This window comes from Osmerus mordax, chromosome 27 (genome assembly GCF_038355195.1).
Source record: "Osmerus mordax isolate fOsmMor3 chromosome 27, fOsmMor3.pri, whole genome shotgun sequence".
Taxonomy (NCBI): domain Eukaryota; kingdom Metazoa; phylum Chordata; class Actinopteri; order Osmeriformes; family Osmeridae; genus Osmerus; species Osmerus mordax.
The window spans coordinates 3,788,084-3,810,936 of record NC_090076.1 but is presented as its reverse complement, the minus strand read 5'-3'; the positions used below and the strand labels follow the sequence as shown (position 1 = coordinate 3,810,936).

The 22,853-nt window shown below is 42.1% G+C and overlaps 1 protein-coding gene across 2 annotated transcripts; it reads right to left on the bottom strand.

Moving 5' to 3' along the window:
• Positions 1–979: 979 nt before the first annotated feature.
• ccdc50a (coiled-coil domain containing 50a) lies at positions 980–22,806 on the bottom strand. Of its 2 annotated transcripts, XM_067230732.1 has the most exons (12): positions 22,539–22,806; positions 14,372–14,434; positions 12,159–12,288; positions 10,364–10,454; positions 10,074–10,173; positions 5,969–6,796; positions 5,037–5,206; positions 4,461–4,505; positions 4,239–4,343; positions 3,838–3,920; positions 3,534–3,643; positions 980–3,323 (listed from the first exon to the last, which is right to left on the bottom strand). In XM_067230732.1, the coding sequence occupies exons 1-12, from the start codon at positions 22,585–22,587 to the stop codon at positions 3,304–3,306; spliced, it is 1,794 nt and encodes a 597-aa protein (XP_067086833.1). In that variant the 5' UTR covers positions 22,588–22,806; the 3' UTR covers positions 980–3,303. The 2 variants fall into 2 exon arrangements, with proteins under 2 accessions (XP_067086833.1, XP_067086834.1); XM_067230733.1 differs by lacking the exon at positions 5,969–6,796.
• Positions 22,807–22,853: the final 47 nt, after the last annotated feature.

Sequence of the window (22,853 nt, the reverse complement as noted above, 5' to 3'; positions counted from 1 at the left end):
GATGTTATAAACAATTTCAGTCATCGTTTCTGGTAGTAGGGGTAGCATTAATTTCAACAGCCACCTGTCTAGAGTCTGTAGTGTTATAGGAACACAAAACATTTGAATGTATATTCCAAGATGATTGACTTCTGTAGTGTCCAGGGGCCTTTGGTGTGTGGGTGCCTATGTATACCTGTATCACAGAGCAGTGAGAGCAGAGTGGTGGTGTTACCACACGCTAGGGAACTAATGCTATCTCAGGTATGTAGGTGAACTTGCTCTGCAGAGAAACCATCCAGTTTGCTTCCTCATTCAACTCTCAAACCTGAAATAAGGTGTGGGACTAGTTACTGACTCATTCTCAGCAAGACATTGACAACTAGGACTATAGTATATACTATACATACATGTATAGTCACATAACACCATTTCCTATCCTGGGACCACACTATTAACCCGAAACCATAACATGTCCTTTAATGTCACTATTCAAACTTAATAAAAATGCATTATAATTGAGTTGCATTACCTGAGTGCTATATCTGGTGAAGACGCTCCTTACGAGAAAACATAATTTACAGTTGGAACAGGTTTGTCTGGTAACAGGTGTCTCTGACAGGAGCTGGGTTGTCTTGTGATGTAAATATTGATCTGTAATCTAACATGCCCAAGCTTGTTAGATGGAGTCAGGTGGCTGAGCGGTTAGGGAATCGGGCCAGTAATCCGAAGGTTGCCAGTTCGATTCCCGGTCATGCCAACTGACGTTGTGTCCTTGGGCAAGGCACTTCACCCTACTTGCCTCGGGGGAATGTCCCTGTACTTACTGTAAGTCGCTCTGGATAAGAGCGTCTGCTAAATGACTAAATGTAAAATGTAAATGTAAGCTGGCAGATCCCATGTGAAACATTCTTGTTTTTCTTTCTTTACTGTTTAAATACAGTTTCTTTATTCAAATATGTGTACTGTTACATAATGATGTCCATAATAAAGACAAATCTGGTGATTAAACTTGGGATTCTTTTCAGGAGGAGCAAGGTGAAGCCACATACAGTACACTTCAAACATGGTTTGGAAATGTGACATTGAAACAGATGACAATTTGGCATAACATTTGAATAAACCATTAACCATTACAAATATTGATACGGTTAATCAAGATGGTTAAGGTACAACAGAATCCTTTAAGTTCACACACAAAACTACAGTATTTGCCAACACACTTAATGTGCTGCTTTCCAATTAGTCAATTGCAAACAGACCCTGGATAGTAATTTGTTGTACGTTGGGAAGATAACACTTCACTTTGGTTAGTATTGCTTTTAAAACCAAAAGGGCAATCAATGCATATGAACCATAATCACAAATTTAGCTACTTCCTGATGACTGATATTAAAATCGTATTCAATCGCTCCACAAGGAGGCACTATCATCAAAGAAGAATTTGACATCCAAGCATGGGGCAGGCCAGCAATCATCCTGTGATTAACTTTATATTGATTATTAATCCCCAGTTTTCCAAATGTCCCTGAAAAAGTTAAACATAAATGGCACAATGTCTGTCCTGTCAACCACAATACAGTTTACAGACATAGATATGTCTGCGAACATTATATACAAAACACATTTCTGTCAAAAAACATTTTAAAGCATTAACGTGACCATGAGAGTCCCATCAACAAATAAAAATACTATTATACACTTGGCTGAAGTTGAACAATGAGGGGAAAAAAACCAACACCATGATTCAACTGAATAACATTCAAAACATTGATAATTAAACACTATAATGTATGATGTGACTGAAAACCCACAGTATGTCAAAAATAATAATGGCAGTATAGTTACAGTATGCAAATGTCCCTTTAAGGGACAAAACCCCTTTAAGACAGCAGTGATCCTCTGATATGGTTCCCTATGTTATCAAGTGTGCCAATATCAGTGTATTCCACAATCCCACTGATTATCATCATGGTCCTTGTTGTTTATGACCAAAACGAAAGAATCTCTCACATTTAAAAAACTGAATTTCTCTCCTGGAAATGGCTGCAGCACCCAGAAAGCAAATACACCACCACTTTGATCAAGAGAAGGAGAGCCTTTCTGGATTTGGTATGGAATTTTAAGATAAAGTGAGAAGGAAAGGTAAATAAATAAAGATAATACAATTAAATAAAAAGCCCTCCTTTCCATAATCACTACATGTTACAGTACTTTTTGAGATGGGAGAGTATCCACAATTTGAAATAGACCCTTCAAGAACAAAACTGGTAAGTCCTACATTATTTACAATTAAATAGGTGATAAACAACAAGAAAATTAATGATCTGACAGAAAACATTTTTTTATCCATTCAAGCAAGACGTTAGGCTTTGTGTTAAGACTTGCAATAATTACAATGACTTCATACTGATCCAAACTATTTTCGTTGGGTTGTACGCCTTCTAGGTTGTAAAGGGTCAAGTTTCAAGCATATACAGATTCATTTCCATAAAATTAAGTGAATCTAGGACATTATGCTGAGTAACATATATCCCACTCAGTTCAATCACACAGACTTGATTTTGGCTTGAAGAGTAATCAAAGGTGTTGTGGGTAATTTTTTTGTAAGTATACAATAATTCACTTTCAGTAAGCATGCACATAGAAACACAGCCGTAACGCAATGTCCCTTAACACGCCATCTGCACCAAATCCACAGTTGCACGGGGTCCAGTAATAGCCCCTCACAAGCAAAAGACACCAATGGAAGAAGTTCACAGCCAGACACAAACACAGAAGCAAACCCCCAGCATCTTGATAAGTTTCCTTTTGCGTGAATACAATGTCGCTCAAAAAAGAATATAGCATTAAAAGGATGCAATGTGGTGCCTGTGTTGGTCTTGTTGTGTTGGATAGCATTGATGTACAGGGCCTCTGGAGGAACTGAGATTGCATATCCAGCGAGTCACCACGAGCAAAACTCACAAAATAGCAAGAAGCAGATGACGGCGACTGAGAAACAGGACCTATCCCCCCCTACTCTGCCCCCATCAGCTACTGACTGGGGACTAATGCTACAAGCCATCTCTTTTGGGCTGTCTTAAGTGTCGAGCCAATTAAAAGAAAAACAAAAAAAGTGTGTGGGATAAACTTCTCAAGCTGCAAGCTTTCTGATCGGTAGGACCACTGAGATGGGGTTGAAAAACACCTCGGGACCCAGTCAGTAAATCCTTCAAGGCTCTGGATACATAGGGAGTCATCTTATTTTTGTAGACAGCCATGATGAGTCAAAATGAAAAGGTAAAAACAAGGGATGTCTGGACATCATTGGCAAGCTGTTGGTCACTGCCTGTAATATGCACCTAGAACAAAATTCAGAGAGGAATGAGCAGTCATATTTAAAGTCGTATCAACAACTCTTTAAAGTGGTCTGATGTCTATCCCTTGACATTCTCGCTCCCCTGTCTGCCTAATGCAGGCATGTACAAAGTACAGTAGGAATGATTAAAAAAAAATCTCTATCTCTAAAGAGAGGTTAGAGGTCAAAGTGGGCCTCCAGAGTCAGGACTCACCTTTGTAGGCAGCCTCGGGTCTGGATGGAACGCGAGGAGTGAAGGGGTTCTCTGAGTAACCGTTGCCAGGATTGACGTTCTCGTATTCGGGTGTGTGAGGCCGAGGAGGCCTGAAAGAGAGATGAAGGGACGGGAATTTTTGGAGCGCGAGGAAAAGATAAGGACGTCAGGTGCGTTTTTATACTGAGGTAGACTACATGATAACAAATCTTCTAAATATTAGTTATATAGCTGTTCAACAATCAGCAAAGAAAATGTATTTCAACTGGAAAGATATTTATTGTTGATATGTTAAGACCAATACCTGTCAGGCTTGTTGTGGTTCTTTTGCCTCTGGTATTCATATTCCTCTCTGGATCTGGGCCTTACCACCTCCTCTGTACTTAGCTGAATGAATGAATGCACGATAAGAATAAACACACAAAGACCCAGAAAAAAACTGGGAAAACAAGAGTTGACTGTTTAAATCAGTGTTTCCCAACCTTGGTCCTCGGGACCCCCAAAACATGCAGGGCAGGGGGTCCCGAGGACCAGGTTGGGAAACACTGGTTTAAATGACTGTAGTGGTAACTGGTATCTGAGCATGCCCTACAACGCTTCAGCCAATTTGTGTATGTTTGAGATATTAAATATACAGTACCAGTCGTGTCCAAACTTTTGACTGGTACTGTATATGAAATATGAATGTTCAAATCAGTAGCTGACTTTGTAGTCTCCCTCTGGCCTCCTCTTCTCCAGGGCCTGCCTCTCCTTCTCTTTGGACTTCTTATACTCCTTTTTCTCCTGCTCCATCAGCAACCGGGCAATCTCCTGTGAATGTACAGCACTCAAACTGACATACAGATTTTCACAGGCCTTGCACACACAAACAGGCTGCTGATGATAAATACGAGACACACATTTTCCGTTTCAGTTGTCCACACACACCTCATCTTGAGCTACTTGGGCGGCACGCTTGTCGATCTTACTGGCCTGTAAAAAAAGCAAAAAACAGACAACAATTAAAAGAACAACTTCAAAGTCACATTTTCCCTCAGCACAGAACACCCTTTCCCCACGGTTCTAAAAGGAGAGGAAGTGACTCAATTTTGAGTGCCAGCCCTACTTCTTGACTAAGGCAAATGCAGCTATTAGAGGACAAACAAACCTAAAATACCATACACAAATACTGAACATTTGCTGTGGATGAACTGAAATGATCATTTCAAAATCACTCAAACTAAAAACATGTTCATGATGGTGAGATATGGCTGTTTTAATATATTCTTCCATGGGACATGGTATAGTGGCAACAACTTGAGAAAGAAAAAAAATATGTGCAGAAAAGTTAAAGAATAAATACATACACAAATACATACAAGTCTATTCTAAAACTCTGTGGAAGGGACACTACTAAATTGCAAATGACTAAACTACATTGTAAATTACGTCACTAAATTGTGTTCCTGGTAACAATAGAGAAATACAATGTTGTAACAGAGTCAGTAACGCAGATTGTCTTACCTTTATCTCCTCCTCCTGCATCTTGCGGGCAACCTCCAAGTCCCTGAGCTCCTGCTCTCGTAATTCCCTCAGCTCCAGACGGGTCAACCCCTGGGTGGCCTCGCCCACACCGTACTCCCCTCCTGCCAGCACAGCCGCACCTCCCCCCACGCCTCCTTGCACAACATGGCCTGCAGGGGGTGAGGGGTTGGTGGGGGTGACACACGTCAATAAGGATAGTGTTGTGTATGTACAGACCTTCCAATACTTTCAACCGACAAAGCTTCAGTGTCCGTTTTCAAAGCGTCTGTTTCAATGTAGCTCGGCCATTATTTTATTTTTTTGTGGCTTGTTTTGTGCAAATGTGAGGCTTTAAAAACAACAAAAAATATCTGGTGAAATAGTATGTGGCTTGTACAACAGAAAAGTTCAACATTTGGAATATCAACACTGAAGCCTTTGAGGATTTGAAAATGGTAGTCAACCAAGGAGGACATCATACACTTACTACAAGGCAGGTGACACGACAAGACAAAGAATCCTGTCTGGACTACATGACACATTTCCACCAAAACATTCCACCACTGAATTGGTGTGATGTGATTCATCAACTCAAACCCATGATTACTACATCATCCCAAAAACAGAGCAGCATTCAGTCACCTGGTTCACATAAGCAGTTTTCTGGGTTTCCACCATCAAGGTATGAATTTAGAATAAGTGAAGTCATAGCAGTAGAATTGCCAATATAAGCATGAGATCTCAACAGGAAGCAGAGCGTCACAGAAGGATGAGGAGTTAGATTAGAGATTAGCGGAGATTAGCAGCCCCGCCATCACCCGAAGCCGCAGTTGAAAAAAAAGTAATCACGGATATACCCACACTGCAAAACAAACACCAACACACACACACACACACACACACCCCATATCAGGACCAGGGGTGAGCCATACCTGGCTCTCTTGGGGGATGTCTGAGAGAACGTTCTCCCCTGGGAACATCCTTGTAAGGATCTTTCTCCCCTCTCCTCCTCCCTTCTCTTCTGCTCCGGTGCTCCTCCCACTGGTCCCCCACCACACTGGAAGGAACCACCAGTGTTCCCCTAACATAACCTTTACCGTCATCATAATCATCCTCCTTCCCCCACGCTCTGGCGTGACTGGGGACGCGAGCCTCCAGCAGGAGTCTTTCCCTGCTCCTGGCCTTCAGATTGTCATCATCCTCGTCCAGACTCCCCTCTCCGTCACATGACTTTTTTCCATTCCTCTGTCGGTCATTCTCTCTGTCCTTGTCTCTTTTAGGTTCCCCCGCTCTGCATGCTTCTCTCCTCCCTTCTCTTTCAGAGGGTCTCTCCTGCGCCAGATCCGACTCCCGGTCTATATTCCTTGGTCGATCTCCATGTCTTTCTCCGGCTTTGTCTATCTCCCGGTCCCGGTCCCTCTCCACAACAAACTGTGGCGGCACTGGCCTGGGAGGTCTCCCTCTCCTCCTCACTGCCCTCTCCCCCTCATCCCTCAGCACTGCGTCCTTCTCTCTCTGGGTCTCTGTGGCCTGGTACTCCATGTGTCTCTGCTTGCCTTTGGATGGGAGCCTGTGTTCAGGGTATGGATCTGTCTCCATCAGCTGGTCATGCTCTGGGTATCTAGAGCGAGTGTGGGGGGACCCGGGTTTGAATTTGGACTGGTTTGGAGTCCTGCTGGGCTCATGCCTGACGTCGTCCCGGGAAAGATCGTGGTGTGAGGAATCGGGGGGGGCAAGGCGTTTGGGTTTGTCTTGGTAGACTGAAGTATTGGAGAAGGGGAGAGTAGAGAGGAGATGTGGAAAGACGGTGGTAGAAGTGGTGGAGATGGGCATGGAGAGAGGACACAGACATGTATTTATTTGTTAAGAAGGTTAGTGTGTACCAGGCTCCGCCAGTGCATCTGATAGATTTATGGAAAACATTGAAAAAATGAGCCAGTCAGCAACAGAGAGGAACACATTCTAAAAGATATGTCTTGTTGACAGGCACTTTATTACCAGAAACTCCATGGACGTTTAGCTGTGGTTAGATGGTAGAGAGGAGGAATATTTGGAGCCCAAATGTAACCTCGTCAGCAGAAGTTTCCATCCACAACTCAAGCACACAGACCATGTTAGAACAGCAAAAGCCCACGCAAGGCCTACTCCAGGACATGGGATGAATGGTTAGGAAATGACCATAGCATGAGTGGAAACAATGTTATGTGATAAGAATCCTTACACTACAGACACACTGTAGTTGTTCGAGCACACAACAGGTGTCAAAACTGTGGAATAGGTGTCAAAGCTCAGTCAGGAAGTCACGCCTAGAAGTCACAAAAATAACTACAATCCTTGTGACAATTCAACTGCTAGCCACTGGGCATTCACCCGGGGCATTCAGTTCCTTCAGTGAAGCTTCTGTGGAAGCCTTATGTCACAATGAATGTTTTCCTGAATACTTTGAAATAAGATTAGTGTTGAAGTATCATGGGTGAAAACCACTTCTGGATAACAAGTAGGGGAAAGAGAAACATAGCAACACTGCAAACACTACCGTATTTTTCGGAAAAAAGCTGAATTTTCTATAAACCGCACCCCACCAGAATGGGAGCTTTGTGTTTGTAAATCTGAGTATAATCCGCACTGGCATATATGCCGCACTTGATACGGGAACAATGATACCAAGCAATGCATGAGTACAGGCAATTTTACAGCATGCCGTTGTGTAACACACTTCGAAAACAAAAGTAAGTAAGTGCGTAATGTATGTTTTTGTATTGCCCAGGAATTAACCTTTAGATGCTGAGTTCTAAATATTTCCGACGGTCCCCAAAGCCTAAGTTTTTTCCCGAAACGGTAGCTATCTACTTTTAGTTAGCTTCCGAGCTAAGTTAGCTAGCATAATACTCGTAGCAATGCTACTAACATGCTAGTGTTACTTGTTATCTCATTAGTACATTTCGAAGCCATACTAAAGCGTTTGTGGCATAGTTTTTGTCTATCGGAAAATATTCAGTTGGAATGTTCAAAATCACATCTATGCAACGTTACGCTGTGAGACCCGCATTCGAACGATCACGTGTGCGACGCTACTCCTTAACGGGTTAAATAGCATTCACGTCTAATAGCATTTTTTACTTTTGTTTTGTTATAAAAACGTTCTATAAGCCGCATCGAAATATAAGCCTCACCACCACAAGAAAAATGTAAAACTCATCCATCTGTGTGAAGACGAGAGACAGCCAACGTTAGTTAAAAAAACAGAATGAAAAAAGAACAATCGAGGAAGAAGGCGAAGACAAGACGTTCTGTTTTCTGTCAACTGAATGGAATTTCAGTCATCCACTGGCTGTCTGAGAAGCTAACCTTATCTGATCCACACAAACAACCAAAAAGAAAAAAAGAAAGAAAAAAGGTTGAGGTTACAAAAACTGTCAACTTAAATATTGCTCCTACTGTGTGAGCACTAGGATTATGAGATTATAATTTTTGGAGTCAAATTATGTGAATGTTGGTAGTAGGTGTTGTGGGGTGTTTTCTAATGCAGGGGCTACATTTAAAAATGTATTCCCAACATGAAACTTTTCACATGAATCTCTTCCACTCAAAGCCTTTGGTGGGTTTACCATTCTGTATATTTTTTATAGCATGGATCAACCTGACCTTTTAATCACCCAACCCTTACCAGATTTATACATTCTGTTTCATGTGACAGGGCAGACCAAGGCCCTTTTCCTGAGGGGATAATTTATGATCAATTTCAACGCGGCACAATAAAAACGATCCAACTATCACAAGACAAACATATCCTGGACAAGCCTTGCCACTTTCTACAGGCACTGCATCTCCTCTCCATCCTCTAGCTTCTCTCCTATCCCCATGTTGATGGTGGTCTTCATCCTAGAGTACTGAATAGTTTAATCAAAGGGCGGTGTTTATTCAAAGAAATATGGTATTACTAGTTTACCTGAGTACAGTACCGTAACGGAAACACCTGAGGCCCCCCTGCGGAATAACCCTGAGAGCCCCCCCGCCCATATGTAAGGGATAATGTATTGTCCGGCGGTTATTATCCAAAGATAAATCCCGACGGGACGAACAGGACCCCAACGCGATCAACTGAACTTTTTGGAACATTCTGGAGAGCCGTATAATAAATGCAAGATATCGAAACTCAAGCTTTTCTTTTGAGGGAAATGTATGCAATCTGAAAAAACAGCTCAAACAGAGAACACATGTATTCCAACAGAAAAAAACAAAGGCTAGGGCCCATCAAACAGCTCAAACAGAACATATTTTACAACAACATAACAAATATGCCTACATATAGTCGATACACCGGTAGGCTACTTTCTACAGGTTTGCAGGTGAATACACGTGCGTGTCTTTTAGTAAATCTGTGTTTAAAGTCTTTAACCACGCTCTTTACATGTAAACTGCGCGCACATTTATTTTCTATGCTAAGGATGGCCAGACCTGACAGCCTCTCGTGACATGGAGCTTCTGAGATGTTTTGATCAGTTTTAGCTTGGAAAATGACCTTGACGGCCCAACAATAACACCAGTCCGCGTAGCAGGATCCGAGCTACGCTACAGTTAGCTACATATTTGCTGCGGGCTCGCCGGTCTGTGTGACCATCTGACCTATTTCGTCACGTCACTTACCTTGCTAACAAAGAAAGCACAATTAAATATACTTTTCTTTATTTTTATATCAACTCTGGAAACACAGACAAGACAATAAGACCATAGTGTGCATCGCATGTAATTCATATTGGATTAAAAAAAAATCCCCCCGTGGTGCGGGGGCTGCGGGGGTAATCTCTACGGGCCTGCCTAAGGAAGGTTTTCCTGACAAAACTGTTTGTCAGACGTGGAGGGGCCGCAGACAGGCAGCTTGACAAACAACCCTCCCTCACAGGTGCTTCAAAGACCAACCCTGGTACTACAGTACATCAGCATCAAACACTCACTCCATAACCTGGTGTGTGTGTGTGTGTGTAACCCTTCACCCACATGGATAATCTCTATCCAGACAGACGGCTGTGACCTCACCTTGACCCTCGTAGTACTCCTCCTCAAAGTTAACCTCTATCTGCTTCTGCCTCCTTCTCTCCTCCTTCATCTCCTTCTCCTGCAGTTTGCGAGCAATGGCCTACAAATACACACACATTGAATTACATACAAAAATCCATTGAGGGTCTTTCAACCTGTAAATTATGGCAAAAGAATTTACCACCGGGAGATTTTATTGATTTCAGTGACCTGCCCACCGTGAAGCATCAATACTGGGAGGTGGATGGATTGTGTTCTACCAGTGTACAATGTGAGTGTGTGTCTCTTACCGCATCCTTTTCCTCCTGCCGTCTCTGCTGTTCTGCCTGTCGGACCAGTTCCTCTTGAATCTCCTGGGCAATCTCATTATCCTGACGTTCGCTGCAGGTGTTTGTGTGCATGCATGTTTGTGTAAACAGAACAAAAGACAACAGACCGTTGTTAGGATATGTTCAATGTTTTTTCTTTAATTCAAATGCATTAAAATGTTTCCCTGGGTATATAGCCTCTTACGAAATACTTAATATTTCAACATAATTGAAATCAAGCGGCAAAGGACCGAAACTTTTTATCTTCTATTGTGTGTCCTGTTTCTTTTGGGGCAATACCCTGTCTAAAAGAGTTTCCTCAGAACTTGATCAGTACATGGCGGCTTCTAAAACATACTGGCTAGTTACCAGCAACATCGCTAGTTTTCTAGTGTCTCTTCAGATTTACCTTCAGCTGTAGACCATGCAGTAGAACAAAAACAGAGTAAGAATGTTGAAGGGATCTGAACAGACCAAACAAAAATGTTTCCTAAACTTCCCCCAAAACTATGACATCAGGCCAGTACAGAACGTGATTTGTGGTGGTTGATCGTCTACTGCCTGTTGAGGATGTGCACCAAAGAAACACCAATCAGCAAGCCCAAGTTCAGAGGGAAAAACGTTGTGCAAACCCCATGCAAACCCATCCAAACAAATGGGAAAAAAGTTCAGCAGCTGCTCCTTAAGATTTAAGATATGTTTTGAAATTAATAATAATAATACATAAAAACTGCAACAACTTTCATTTTTTACATTAACGACCATGGACCTACATAGCAAATTGTAGTAAAAACCTTTCAAGTAAGTTGCAAGTAAGTTCATAGAAATATAATGAAATATAATGAAACATTAAGTATTAGGTTATCACAAAAGTGGACGTAAGCACAATATGGGGGTGGGATGTAAGGGGTAAGTGGATATTGTTAAGGAGCAGTTGAAGGTTATCACCTACCATCCACTTACCCTGGGGTAACAGGGTAAGTGGACAACTTCCAAAACACCATTTGGACATCTAGACGGTAGACCCAGCAAATAAAACTGGAGGTCTCACACTAAAATGTAGTTAGGTTTTTCCCTATGACCTATTTTTGGCCTTTTTATGGCTTCATTGGACATTTACAGAAAGGTAGGGGAGAGAGGGAGGAAAACGGCCCAAGCCAGAGTCGATCATGAGCAACTGCATCCGGGCCTCAGCCTATTTGGTATGCACTCTACCCTATGATCCCACTACAATGTTGCACTGCAAAAACCCTTGCAAAATCCATAGCCAGTAGTCCTACTGATCTATCGTTGTAGTTTCCATTGCCTTGATGAGTGTGTGTGTGTGTATGTTAAGCAAGAGAGAAGTCAGAGTATGAGAGGCTAATGTCATCAGCATGAAATTAGATCAACAATGCACACTTCTTTAAAGACCACTCACAAGAGTCCCCATTCTTAACATACTCAAGATCATATATTTTTCTTAATTCTTTGTGTTATAAATATATTTTATTGGATACAACATTTATAGTAACCAGGATGGGCAGGGAGAGAGAGAGGGGCTTATGTGCAGGAAATGGCCCGGGCCGGAATCGAATCCAGGGCAACCTGACAATGAGAATTTCAAGCCCCTCGAATTTTAACCCTAACCCTATTCTCCAAATTAAGCCAGGACTGAGGCTTTCAAATACGTGCTTTGTCAATGTCTGGTCATTGAGGTGGTATGTTAGGGAAGGGACTTTGTGGCACATGTCCCATTAGTGGTTTCTTGTTTTAGTTTCTTGGTCTTTCAACTCACATGTCTCGATACTGCCTCTTGCTCTGGGCCTTGGCTCTCAGATCCTCCTCCTCCTGCATGCGCTTGGCCACCTGCAGGTCCTGCTGCACCAGCCGACTCTTATGGACGTTAGAGGCCAAGTGGCTCTCGACTGAACGCAAACACAAAAACAAACACCACGTTCAGAATGAGTACACAGCACTCTCGGACTGCAAACCCCATCCGTCGGTTGGTTTAGTCTGCCGGTGAAAGAGGTTTTTGTAGTAGCGTACGGTAGTCACGCGAATGGTTTCTGCTGAGAAGAAGTGCTGCCTTCCTGTTTATGAGGAGACCACAATCAATCATGCTGCAATCTTCAGGGCCTGAATGACTGTGGTAAGCAAGAGGGTTTGCATCAGATGCAACACAAAAGGCGTTGACACGTTTTGTTTTTCCAAGGTCGTTTGACAGCATGTGACCACATGGGACGGGTGATCAATCCTTGCGAGCTGACAAATCATGCCAGATCAAAAAAGCGGTGGCAAACAACACGAGGATGCTATGAGTCAGGAAAACAAAAACGGATCAATCGAGTGTTGGTTTATGGCCCCTTAAGGAAAAAGGCACAAACATTACGTCAATGAACAAGATAGGTGTGTCATTTATCCTCCCGATTGTTCAACTCACACATCCTTGAAGGTTTAATTTCCTTTGGGTGTCAACTATGTCAGTGAGTGTGTGTGTTTATCAGGTGGGAGTGTGTATGTGTGTGTGTGTGTGTGTGTGGGGGGGGGGGGTAGAGTAAGCATTGCTTGTTGCCAAAACAATTGTCTTAAGAGAGCACAGAAAGGGACACCACATCCATTCAAAAGCATGAGTGAGCTCGGCCATTCCCACATCGGTGAGTCCATACACGGAAGCATCATAGGGAATACTGGGCCAACACAGACTATAACCGTCCACACCCATACTCAAACACAAAGCCGCTAGCAGTGTGACGCAGACGTAAACACAGACACTTGCTACAAATCTCCAACCACATTTAATCATCATTCCTAATTACATCATTTCGTTTTTTAAGACTGTGCCAGAAATGTTCAAATCAGTACAGAACGGTCAGACAAACTAGACTCCACACACTGCTGAAACAAAAGGAATGCCTGAATAAATGAGTGGAGAAATAAAACTAACACAGATGCTTCCATACAGGTGCACAGCATGACACAATTAAGCCATCATGCCCTATGGCATGTCAAAAAGACCAATTTTACCTACATTTTGGTTAAAAATGGCAAAGAGGAAAAGATCTGTGACTGAAATAGCATTCACTGTCCAGGTACAGATAGCAGAAGATTCAGTAAGAGACTGCTCGACTGTCTAGTGTTTCAATTGGAACCATAAAGAAACAGCTGCATTTAGATCTATGGTACAAACATCAGAAAATGGGGTCTGAAATTGTGGTCAATTAGGGTAAAACAGAAGAGCAACTCTTTTTCAGAGGACTGAGAAAGTCTAATCAGGTTCTAAAATGACAGTGAGCAAGAACATAACTAAACACTGTAGAGAGGGATGTTTTGGTAGAGTTGCAGCGTATAAACACCCCAACACAAAGCCAAATACACGTTTGAGAGTTCAGTGGTTGAAAACTCATATGAACATAGGTGTGGGGGGAAAGGAGAGGGTCAGTCATCTTTCACCACATTCTCGCCAAGCAGGTGAGTTAAGCATACAAAGATAAGCATACACAGCCCTCCTCAATGCTGTGGAGGGTATCTTCCTGGCCTGATTTGGGTCGACTTGTCTTAGAGGGAAGGGTCACTGCAAATCTATAAAAAGTTATTGATGAAACATTTCTATCCTGATGTGAGTGGTCTCATCCAGGATGACAACGATCCCATCCACAGGGCTCGAGGGGTCACTGAATGGTTTGTGAAGAAGGAAAATTATATCATATGGCTTTCGCAGTCACCCGGTCTCCAGTCGAATGAATGGGAGACCGATGTTCCAGAGTTCAGTTCCAGACTTGAAGAATCTATTCCAAGGTGCATTGAAGCTAGACTGGTGTCTCGCTTGTGGCCCAACATCTCAAGACACTTCACGTTGGTTTTTCCTTTATATTTTAGACAACAGTGTAATGGGATGATACACAAAAGTATCCCACAAGGATAGGCCAAGAAGTAGTTGAAAAATACCAAGCAGCATGTTCATAAAGTGAGAGTAAGACATTCTTTACATTTCTTTTCTGTTTTACTTACTCTCCTGCTCCTGCAGGTTGTGGGCCAGGCAATGATCTTCCAGAACTGCAAAGTCCCGACACACTGTAGACAGACCAGCACAAGGAGAAACAATGTGAAAATCAGTTTTAAAAAAAATACAAATAAAGCTTGAGGGATGTTCCATATATTATTTGTCCCATTTAAGCCAAGTTATGCAGTATTCTTTCTGGTTGACATGTAGCATTTGGCCTTTAAAGCTATTAGTTGGTCGCATACAGTACTAATTTGGGACACATTTTCTGGTTCTACCGCATTGTTCCTTTGTAGGGAAGGGCAAATTCATCTGTCCAATTTTTCAGATGTGTAAATATTTCTGCATCGTTTCGAATATCTGTTCGGATCACTTTAAATTGGCAACTTCAACAGTCTGCTTAGAAATTGTAACCTAGCAAAAATAAACCTAATAACTTGCATGACACTGTAAATGCATTATCTCAATGAAACAGCTACAGCTTGGCCTGAAGCAGAACCAAAACTCTGTATTTTCATTTTTGATTCAAAAAAAGAAGAACTGAGACTATTGGGCAAGCGCCACCTTTCCAGAAATAAGTGTCAGGCTTAATTTTTAATTATGGTTGCTTATGTCAAAAAATAGGCTAACTTCAACAGCTTAAGACACCACCAGAACACAGTGAAATTGTAGCAAAGTCGCAATGCTGAATGAACTGTTTAGACTCAAGGCAATATGAGAGAATATAGGGGGAAATTTGATACCTACACAAGACGAAATTTCAATCAAACTTACAGAACTGCCCTCGGCAACATTTTACAATAAGGTTACATTAACTCCCAATGTTAGCATTGTAGGTACATAGGAATATCTATGTAATTAAATTGTATTAAAGATCCTGTAAAGTGGACCTGGAAACGAGTTTTAAGTTCGCCACACCACAGAATAATGTGTTATTAACTACCCATCCAAATTCGAATGAAAAAATAACACCGACAAGTATGTTAAATTAGGCTTTGAAATCGTGAAAAAATCTGCGGTCTTCTCTGCTTGAGACTGGGGGGGCGTGTCGCCTGAAGGAGCTGAAGCTCCGCCCCTCGCTGCCTAGTGCCTACCTCCGACCCAGATAATGGATGCTATGTCAAGCCGAACGAAACCGTATAGAATTTATTTGTTCAACGAGTGAAACATACAGATGCATATAAATGAAATGTTCCCCTGAGCTGTAACAGTAAAAATGGACACCAGAGACAGCAGACAGTGAGCTCTCCAACTAGGCTACTTCTAACACATTAGCTACCATTTCACCAAAATACCATAATTCTAAACCGAGTAGCCTAATATCAATTTAGCGGTTTGCACTAACTCATAGCAGAGATACCTCTGGAAAAGATATCTAGTATAATTATAACAAACACACAGAACTGAGTGATGAACTGCTGTCGGCGGTGTATGGTCCAGGTGCGACCGGAGGATGAACGGCCGGAGGGGCGATGCTCGGTACGGCTCAGCGCTGCAAGAGAAGCCGTGTGTTGGTGACCCCCGTCTGTCTCTGGTCCATGTTAAAACTGTCCGCCGTGAAATGGTCAGTGCAGAGGCGGCTGTTGGAGTTTATCCGAAGCTTTCCATGAGCGTGGCTCTTCACAAAATATATCCACCTATTTTTCCTTTCATTATCAATAGGGAACTTAAATGGCGTTGCAGCGCAGCTGGAGTTATTGCATCCAGGGAAGATGCAGTTGCGGGTGGTGGGAGACATCCTGAAGCAAGCTAGCTAGCTGATGTAGGCTACAATAACAGTACAGCAGGAGGAGCCATTCAGTGATCTGACGTAGATAGGGCGAAATGATGTAGATAGGGCATTTTTTGGCTCCGCCCATTAAAACCTGATCTGAAAACGGAAGAGAAACTGTTCTTCGGTTTAACTCCACATTTCAGTGTGACAAAGTTTTAGCGCTTTGCACATGCTTTCAGGAACTCATTTCACACGTATATAATGTACTTAGAAGCAAAACATGGAATTTACTTTACAGGATCTTTAAGTGCTCCATCTTGCTAGCACTCTACTGCGGAAGCAGGCAAAAAAGCTAATCCGCTTGTCATTTGATATTGTTCATGCCACATCAGGTGTTTTATCTTTGTTTAGATTTCTTTTGCGAAGCCTCCAAAGTTTGACACAGAATATGAAGCGTGTTAGTGGAGGCGGATGTTGGGAGGTGTCGTAAGCATCATTGCACTTTTACATTACTGTGGGTCTGGATATAGCACAAACAATTCACAATGCATACATTCCTTTAATGTTCAATGTGTCTTTGTTACAAACACTCTATAAGCCTAGATTCGCCAGGTCTAATTCATGCATTAATGTCAATGTAAATCCAGATTTATTTTTCAATTGATACATTTCTATGAACAAATTTGCAGTAGCCGATATATGTAATCCACAAATGTTCAATAGGATGTTCCAATTTCTTTTCTGTTACTGTTGCAATCGTTGTCTTGGCTCGAACGTTGTCCTTTCACACCAAGTTGTAATGTCTGACATGTCTGTATTACCGGTAAATGTGTAAAATAACTTTGCACTTCTGCCTCACAGCAAGAAGGTCCTGCATTAAATTCTTGCATGGGACACTGTTCGGTGCACAGGTGGACTGTCTCCCGGGCCTTGGAGTTTGCATATTCTCGTGCTCACATGGGTTTCCCCCCCATTACAAAAAAATGCTTAACATATTGATCTCTGTCCCTCACCAGGACATGGGTGAGCACTTTGACTTGGCCCTGGGTGCCGCTGATGTGGCTGTACAGCTCCTGGCTGCCCTGGGAGGAAGGACAGCAGGATGGGGATAAAGGCAGAAGCCAAATTCTCCAGTGGACACTGGCATACGTGTGTGTGTGTTGACTAATTTACAGGCAGTGACTCAGAGACTGAACAGTGCAGTGGACGTTGGGCTTACGTTCTAACTGTTTATGCAGATTTTAGATTAGGTTGGATTAGGTTAATATTAGCTGTCAGTCTCTCATGGTAACAGCACTAAATAAATCCAGGGCTCTCAAGTCTCACGCATTCGCCGGCATTTCCCACGCTCTCATGCCTTGTATTTCATAGTAAGGGATAACTTGCTCGCTATACAGGAGTTTTCTGACAAGTTGATAGTTGTCTCGAGTTATACAGAATTAAATGGCACCTATCAGCCAACAAGCCAATTAGAAACATCACCAGCACCCAGAATTGTTGTACCCAAACGTTGACGGGTATGGTAATCTCATGCCAAACTTTTCATAAAACTTGAGAGCCCTGTAAATCTATAACGTAATTTTCTTTATTGTGGTGCCCCTTACTATTCAGTGGGTGCTCCCAGATTTTTCCTGGTGCTCCTAACTTTTTTGTTGTTGAGAGCACCAGTGCCACCAAGTATAAAAGTACATTTCAAGCTCTGTTTTAAAAATAAAAAAATATTCCATAATTAATTTCTAAATCAGTCACAAAACATATTGGTTTGTTTGACAGAATTAAATAAAAATATCTACATTTGCTTGCTATTCATCTTAAGCATGTGCCAAGACCATGCAGTAGACCAACACCCACAGGGTTATTTATTTTGTGAAGTCGTGATTGAGCCAGAGGACAAGCCATTCAATCATTTGTCATGTGACAATGTTTAAACAGAGCTGTGCTGTGCTGTGGCAGTGTTTCCAAGATAAAGTAATAGAAGTGATACGCCAGGGGAAATACACCATATGCCTTGGCTGCATGTAATCCTGAGGAGGCTAGTACTTCCAAACAAAACAGTTGTTGAAGCCATCAGCTGGCACTACAAACTTCCCTACAAGAAGTTTGAAGAAAACACATCCATCTGATTCTACCCTTTTCCATGAACCCAAATTTGAAAGATTTCTGAATGGTCACTCTCTGTTACATAAGTAGGGAGAGGGGAAAATGAAATAGGCCTACAGTTTTGTACTGTGAAATTTCCTTCCGCGATAGTTATTTGGTCATACTGACTCCAGTATGAATATTATGTTTTTGTTTTTACAAACCCATTGTTGGCCTGCTCCATTAAAATCTAGTCTACAAGAAGCTAAACATAAAAATAAAAAGATTCTAACTTTACATTTGAGCACCGTTTGACCAATGTCACTGACTAGTTCTGTTTACATGTTCATGTCCTCCATTTAATGTCCTTCACATTTTATCAAATATTAAAGCACTTACTTGTAATTTATGAATGCGGGTTGCTAAAACAGGTGTTCCCTCCTTACTCTCTGGAGACGGGGCCATGGGACAGTAGCCTAGGTTGTATCAATATGCTCTGGTCTACCCACACCCAAGCAGACAGGACAGATGCACTGGCCATCGTCCGCTCTAATATACTGCTTTCAACATTGTTACCCCCTATTTACTCTGCAGCGCCAGAGCTGATCGAGGCCAATTGCAGCCAGTCAATGGTGCAGTTTTCAACTTTTGATAAAGATTGAGCCCTGCTACTACATTTCTGCGATTTAGTGCAAAGATTAGGGCCTACATTTAGCTGCTTTCACGTATACTTTTATTTAAGTCTTCCATCGTCTGTGTGTGTGTGTACAAGTTAAATTAAAACAATAATTATGTATTGTTCTTTTTAGTAAAAAACAAACAAAGAATTGAAATATTTAACTTGTCACGTTACTGCTGGTCAAAAATGTTATATGTTGTTTAAAAATAAAATATATTGTGTTCAACCCAAAATATTTTAGAGCTGTAATCGCAATACAGTGATATTTTTTCTCAAGGTTATCATACCGTCAAGATCTGATACAGGCCCATGCCAACGCGCACCGAGCAACCCCCCCACAATCATGTAACTGTTGTTAGTTCCGCTTTTTGGGTTTTATGTTATAAACAGAAGAACACAATAAAAGAAAAAGAGGGAAAATAAAATTCTTTGTTACGTTATCGGCTTAGTTGCATTTTTAAGGCAATTTTTAAGACCTTTTAATGCTAATTAAGGCCTTATTTTGACATTACGGAATTTAACCCTGTAAGGCCACCTTTAGCTCCAAAACACACATTATTGTCCTGCCTTGCAATGCTATTGGATAAATGTGGTCTTTCAAAAAAAAAGAAATGACCAATTAAAGAGCTAAAGGTGACGTAATTTTACAACAACCCAGCTAACACATGACTTTGCGGCAACGTTGCCAGTAAGTGCTCAGATGGTAACCCGCGACGTTACCTTCTGGCAACGTCGTGGCAACGTCGTAGCAACGTTATAAAGGGAATGTTGCCAGTTGGTCCCATGGACAACGTTGCCACGACGTCGTACCTTGGTCGGCTGGTTACATTATTTTTAGACCCTTGGACAACGTTGCCGCGACGTCGTACCTTGGTCGGCTGGTTACGTTATTTTTAGTCCCATGGACGACGTTGTACCTTGGTCGGCTGGATACGCTATTTTTTGGTCCTATGGACAACGTTGCCGCAACGTTGTACATTGGTTACGTTATTTTTGGTCCCGTAGACAACGTTGCCGCGACGTCGTACCTTTCCTTGTCGGGGGGGTAGGAGAAGGTGTGATGGTACCGTGCTTTGTCTGTGGACTGTGCTACACTGTTTATAACAGTTACAATAATTGTATGAGCCATGGCAACCCTAAAGGCTATGTTTTGAAGCAAAAGCATGACTTAAACCTTTTGCATCACCAAATGCCATACCCCTAGGTGTCAACTCTGGTCTGGTGGAGGGGAACCCATTGGGGGCCCAGGAAAACAGCTGGCAGCCAGGCAAGTGCAAATATAAGACACTCAAAAAAACACTCAAACCATTGCCAACTCATTGTGAGGCATACCTAAGTTGTTCTGATCTTGGGGGCAACGTAACTGTTAGCTAGGAAGGGGTCTTACTGGGTTAAGAGTTTTTAACCTGTTTTTCGTCCGGGCCCGCCCGTGGGACCGAAACACTGCCCCCTACTCCCCGTTACTACGCACTAAATGTTAATAAAATATATTTTTTAGACTACTACACATCTTATACATCATTGGAAAGCTACGATTCTTGTGCTTGTAGATATGTAAACCATTTCAAGATCGAGTCACAACAACAAGTTTAGTCAACGTCTTTGTCCAGTCACCACTTTGGTGTTGTTTAGAAAGCCAAACGTCTCTACTTACCCTCAAAGGTTCTGTGTCGTCCAGGTATGCAAACAACACATTAAAACTTGATCTGCGTACATTCCCAAGGGTTCAAAGTATCTAACCATGTAAAGTAATTCGTCCAAATACAATGTTTTACGTTCATGAATAGCCATTATCCTTTGTTTCATTATGCAAATTAGCCGACAGAAGAAACAACTTACTTGTTCACATAAAAGTGTTATTTTCTCTGGTTAGCAACGGAGTATTTACGATATGAAGGCATCAAAATGTCCGTTGAACCCTCCCCTTTTGATTGACACCTTGTTTGACCCAATAGGAGCTTCCATGCCCCGTTGACAGCCCTCTAAAGCCAACTAGGTCTGTGCGTCCTGCCCCCCCCACACACACACACACACACACACACACACACACTCGTTCTAAACTAATTTCTCGAACTGGCTTCGACTGGCTCTGAAATTAGCTCGTTAGCCTTGTAGCTGACAGCTAGCTGAAAATGCCAATACCTCATTTGTATGTGTCTGTGGAGCCGTCAAAATAAAAGTCGATTGCGCAATATGGTTGACAGAATCAGTGTTCTTTGTGCGCCAATCCTGGGAATCAGATAAAGCACTCCAATGTGTTCATGCTTCAGTTTTTGTGTTTCAGTAATACTAATTAGGGATTTAGCTATTATATATGATAGTTCTAAGTACCACCTTTCATTAGAGATAACAATTATGAAAAGTAATACCTTTTTATCCTAAGTATTTGACCTTGGTTACAAAGGGTCATTTTGGAGTCTCCAAAAGGCCCTTTTAGAAAACACCTGGATGTACTCTTATAAAAACATGTGTCAAATATGAATATATTGTGGTATTATGTTTGACTTTTTTTGTATTGTATAAGGCTTCAACCTGTGGTCCAATTTAGTCTTCCAGCTAATACCTACCACCTCTAGGCCTCTTCAGGCCTCTGTTTTCAAAAACAAAAGGCGGAAATAGAAACTTTCACTTTCCTTGTGTTCAAGCTTCTATTACTCAACACCAGTAGGACTGACAGGGGTCCTGACAACAGGGGAAATAACTTCAGAGTGTCAGCTTTCAAAAGAGGTCATTTACATGCATGTACTCCAAATGGTTCAAGAACAGCTTTCAATTTACTTTGGGTATGCTGTTTAGGCGTTTTCAGGCAAATTTAACAGGATTATGAAAAGGTTAAGACTTAAGGATCCGCAAAAGTTTCTAAATAATAGGCTACGATCATCTTATTTTGACTCAAACGTAATAACGTGTCGATAGTATTATATTACATGAAGCTCCAAAAAACTGTACTCGCACTCAAGTTATTGCGAACAAATTGGCTCCCGCGCGATGTCCCAACCAAAGTTGATATCAAACTTGAGTCTCTGAACTGTACATATGATGAGCAAGGGCCTGTGCCCCAGTAGAGCTGCATGTCTAGCAACGCCCCTGATGTGTTTAATGCCAGACTACATCTTGTCCTGCCCTTTAACCCTATAGCGCTACCTAAAAAAAAAAATGACCTAAGAAACCCACAACTTTCTGACGTCAAGACCGTCATGTAAGTTATCTGTTGAGGCACTGGCTCAGGCACTTTGAAATGCAAGCACTCTACTGAATACTTTGCTTGCACGGTCGGAAGGCACGCTTGCCAATTTTCCCCGACTGTCTTCTTGTTAGAAATATACACTTGGTTCAGAAACAAGTCCTTGCTACTCCTGTATCCAAGTCGCTGTACAATTTCCCCAAGGCAAACGGCCTAGATTGGTTTCCTACTTAGCTAGCATCGAGCTAGTGCCGAATACAATCGAGCTAGCTAGCTACATGTCAACTTAAAAACGGTGGCTCGTTAGCTAGCTATCCATGATAAGTGAGCTTTAGCTAGTAGCAGGTGCGCGTGCGTGCTCTTGTCCCAGGTATCTAGCTAGCCTAGATAGCTGTACGTCAAAAAATAAAGATACAGCTGATAGAAACGCCACACATACACAGAAACGGAGACTACCACCTCTCACAAAAATGATTGACTAGACTAGCTAAACACAAAGCTCGCAGACATTTCCATTACCTTCTTTTACTCCGGGTAGTTTTTTCTGATCAATGCTAAATTCAGCCATGTTGTCAGTGATGTGTCAAATCCGTTCACGTTGAATTATACTTCCGCGACTTCCCGAAGGTTACCGGACTCTTGATTGATTGCGTTTTGTCATAAACACGATTGACGATTCAGGTACTACGGGCGCCCTTTTCTGTGATTAGTTTCGGTAGCTACTTGAAATCGTCGCAGCTCGTCGCTGGATAGCCAGATTTCTGCGCGCATCCCCACTGACCCTCCTCCTCCTTCCTATGCAGCTGCGGTTGTGGTTAGACTTGAATACAATTA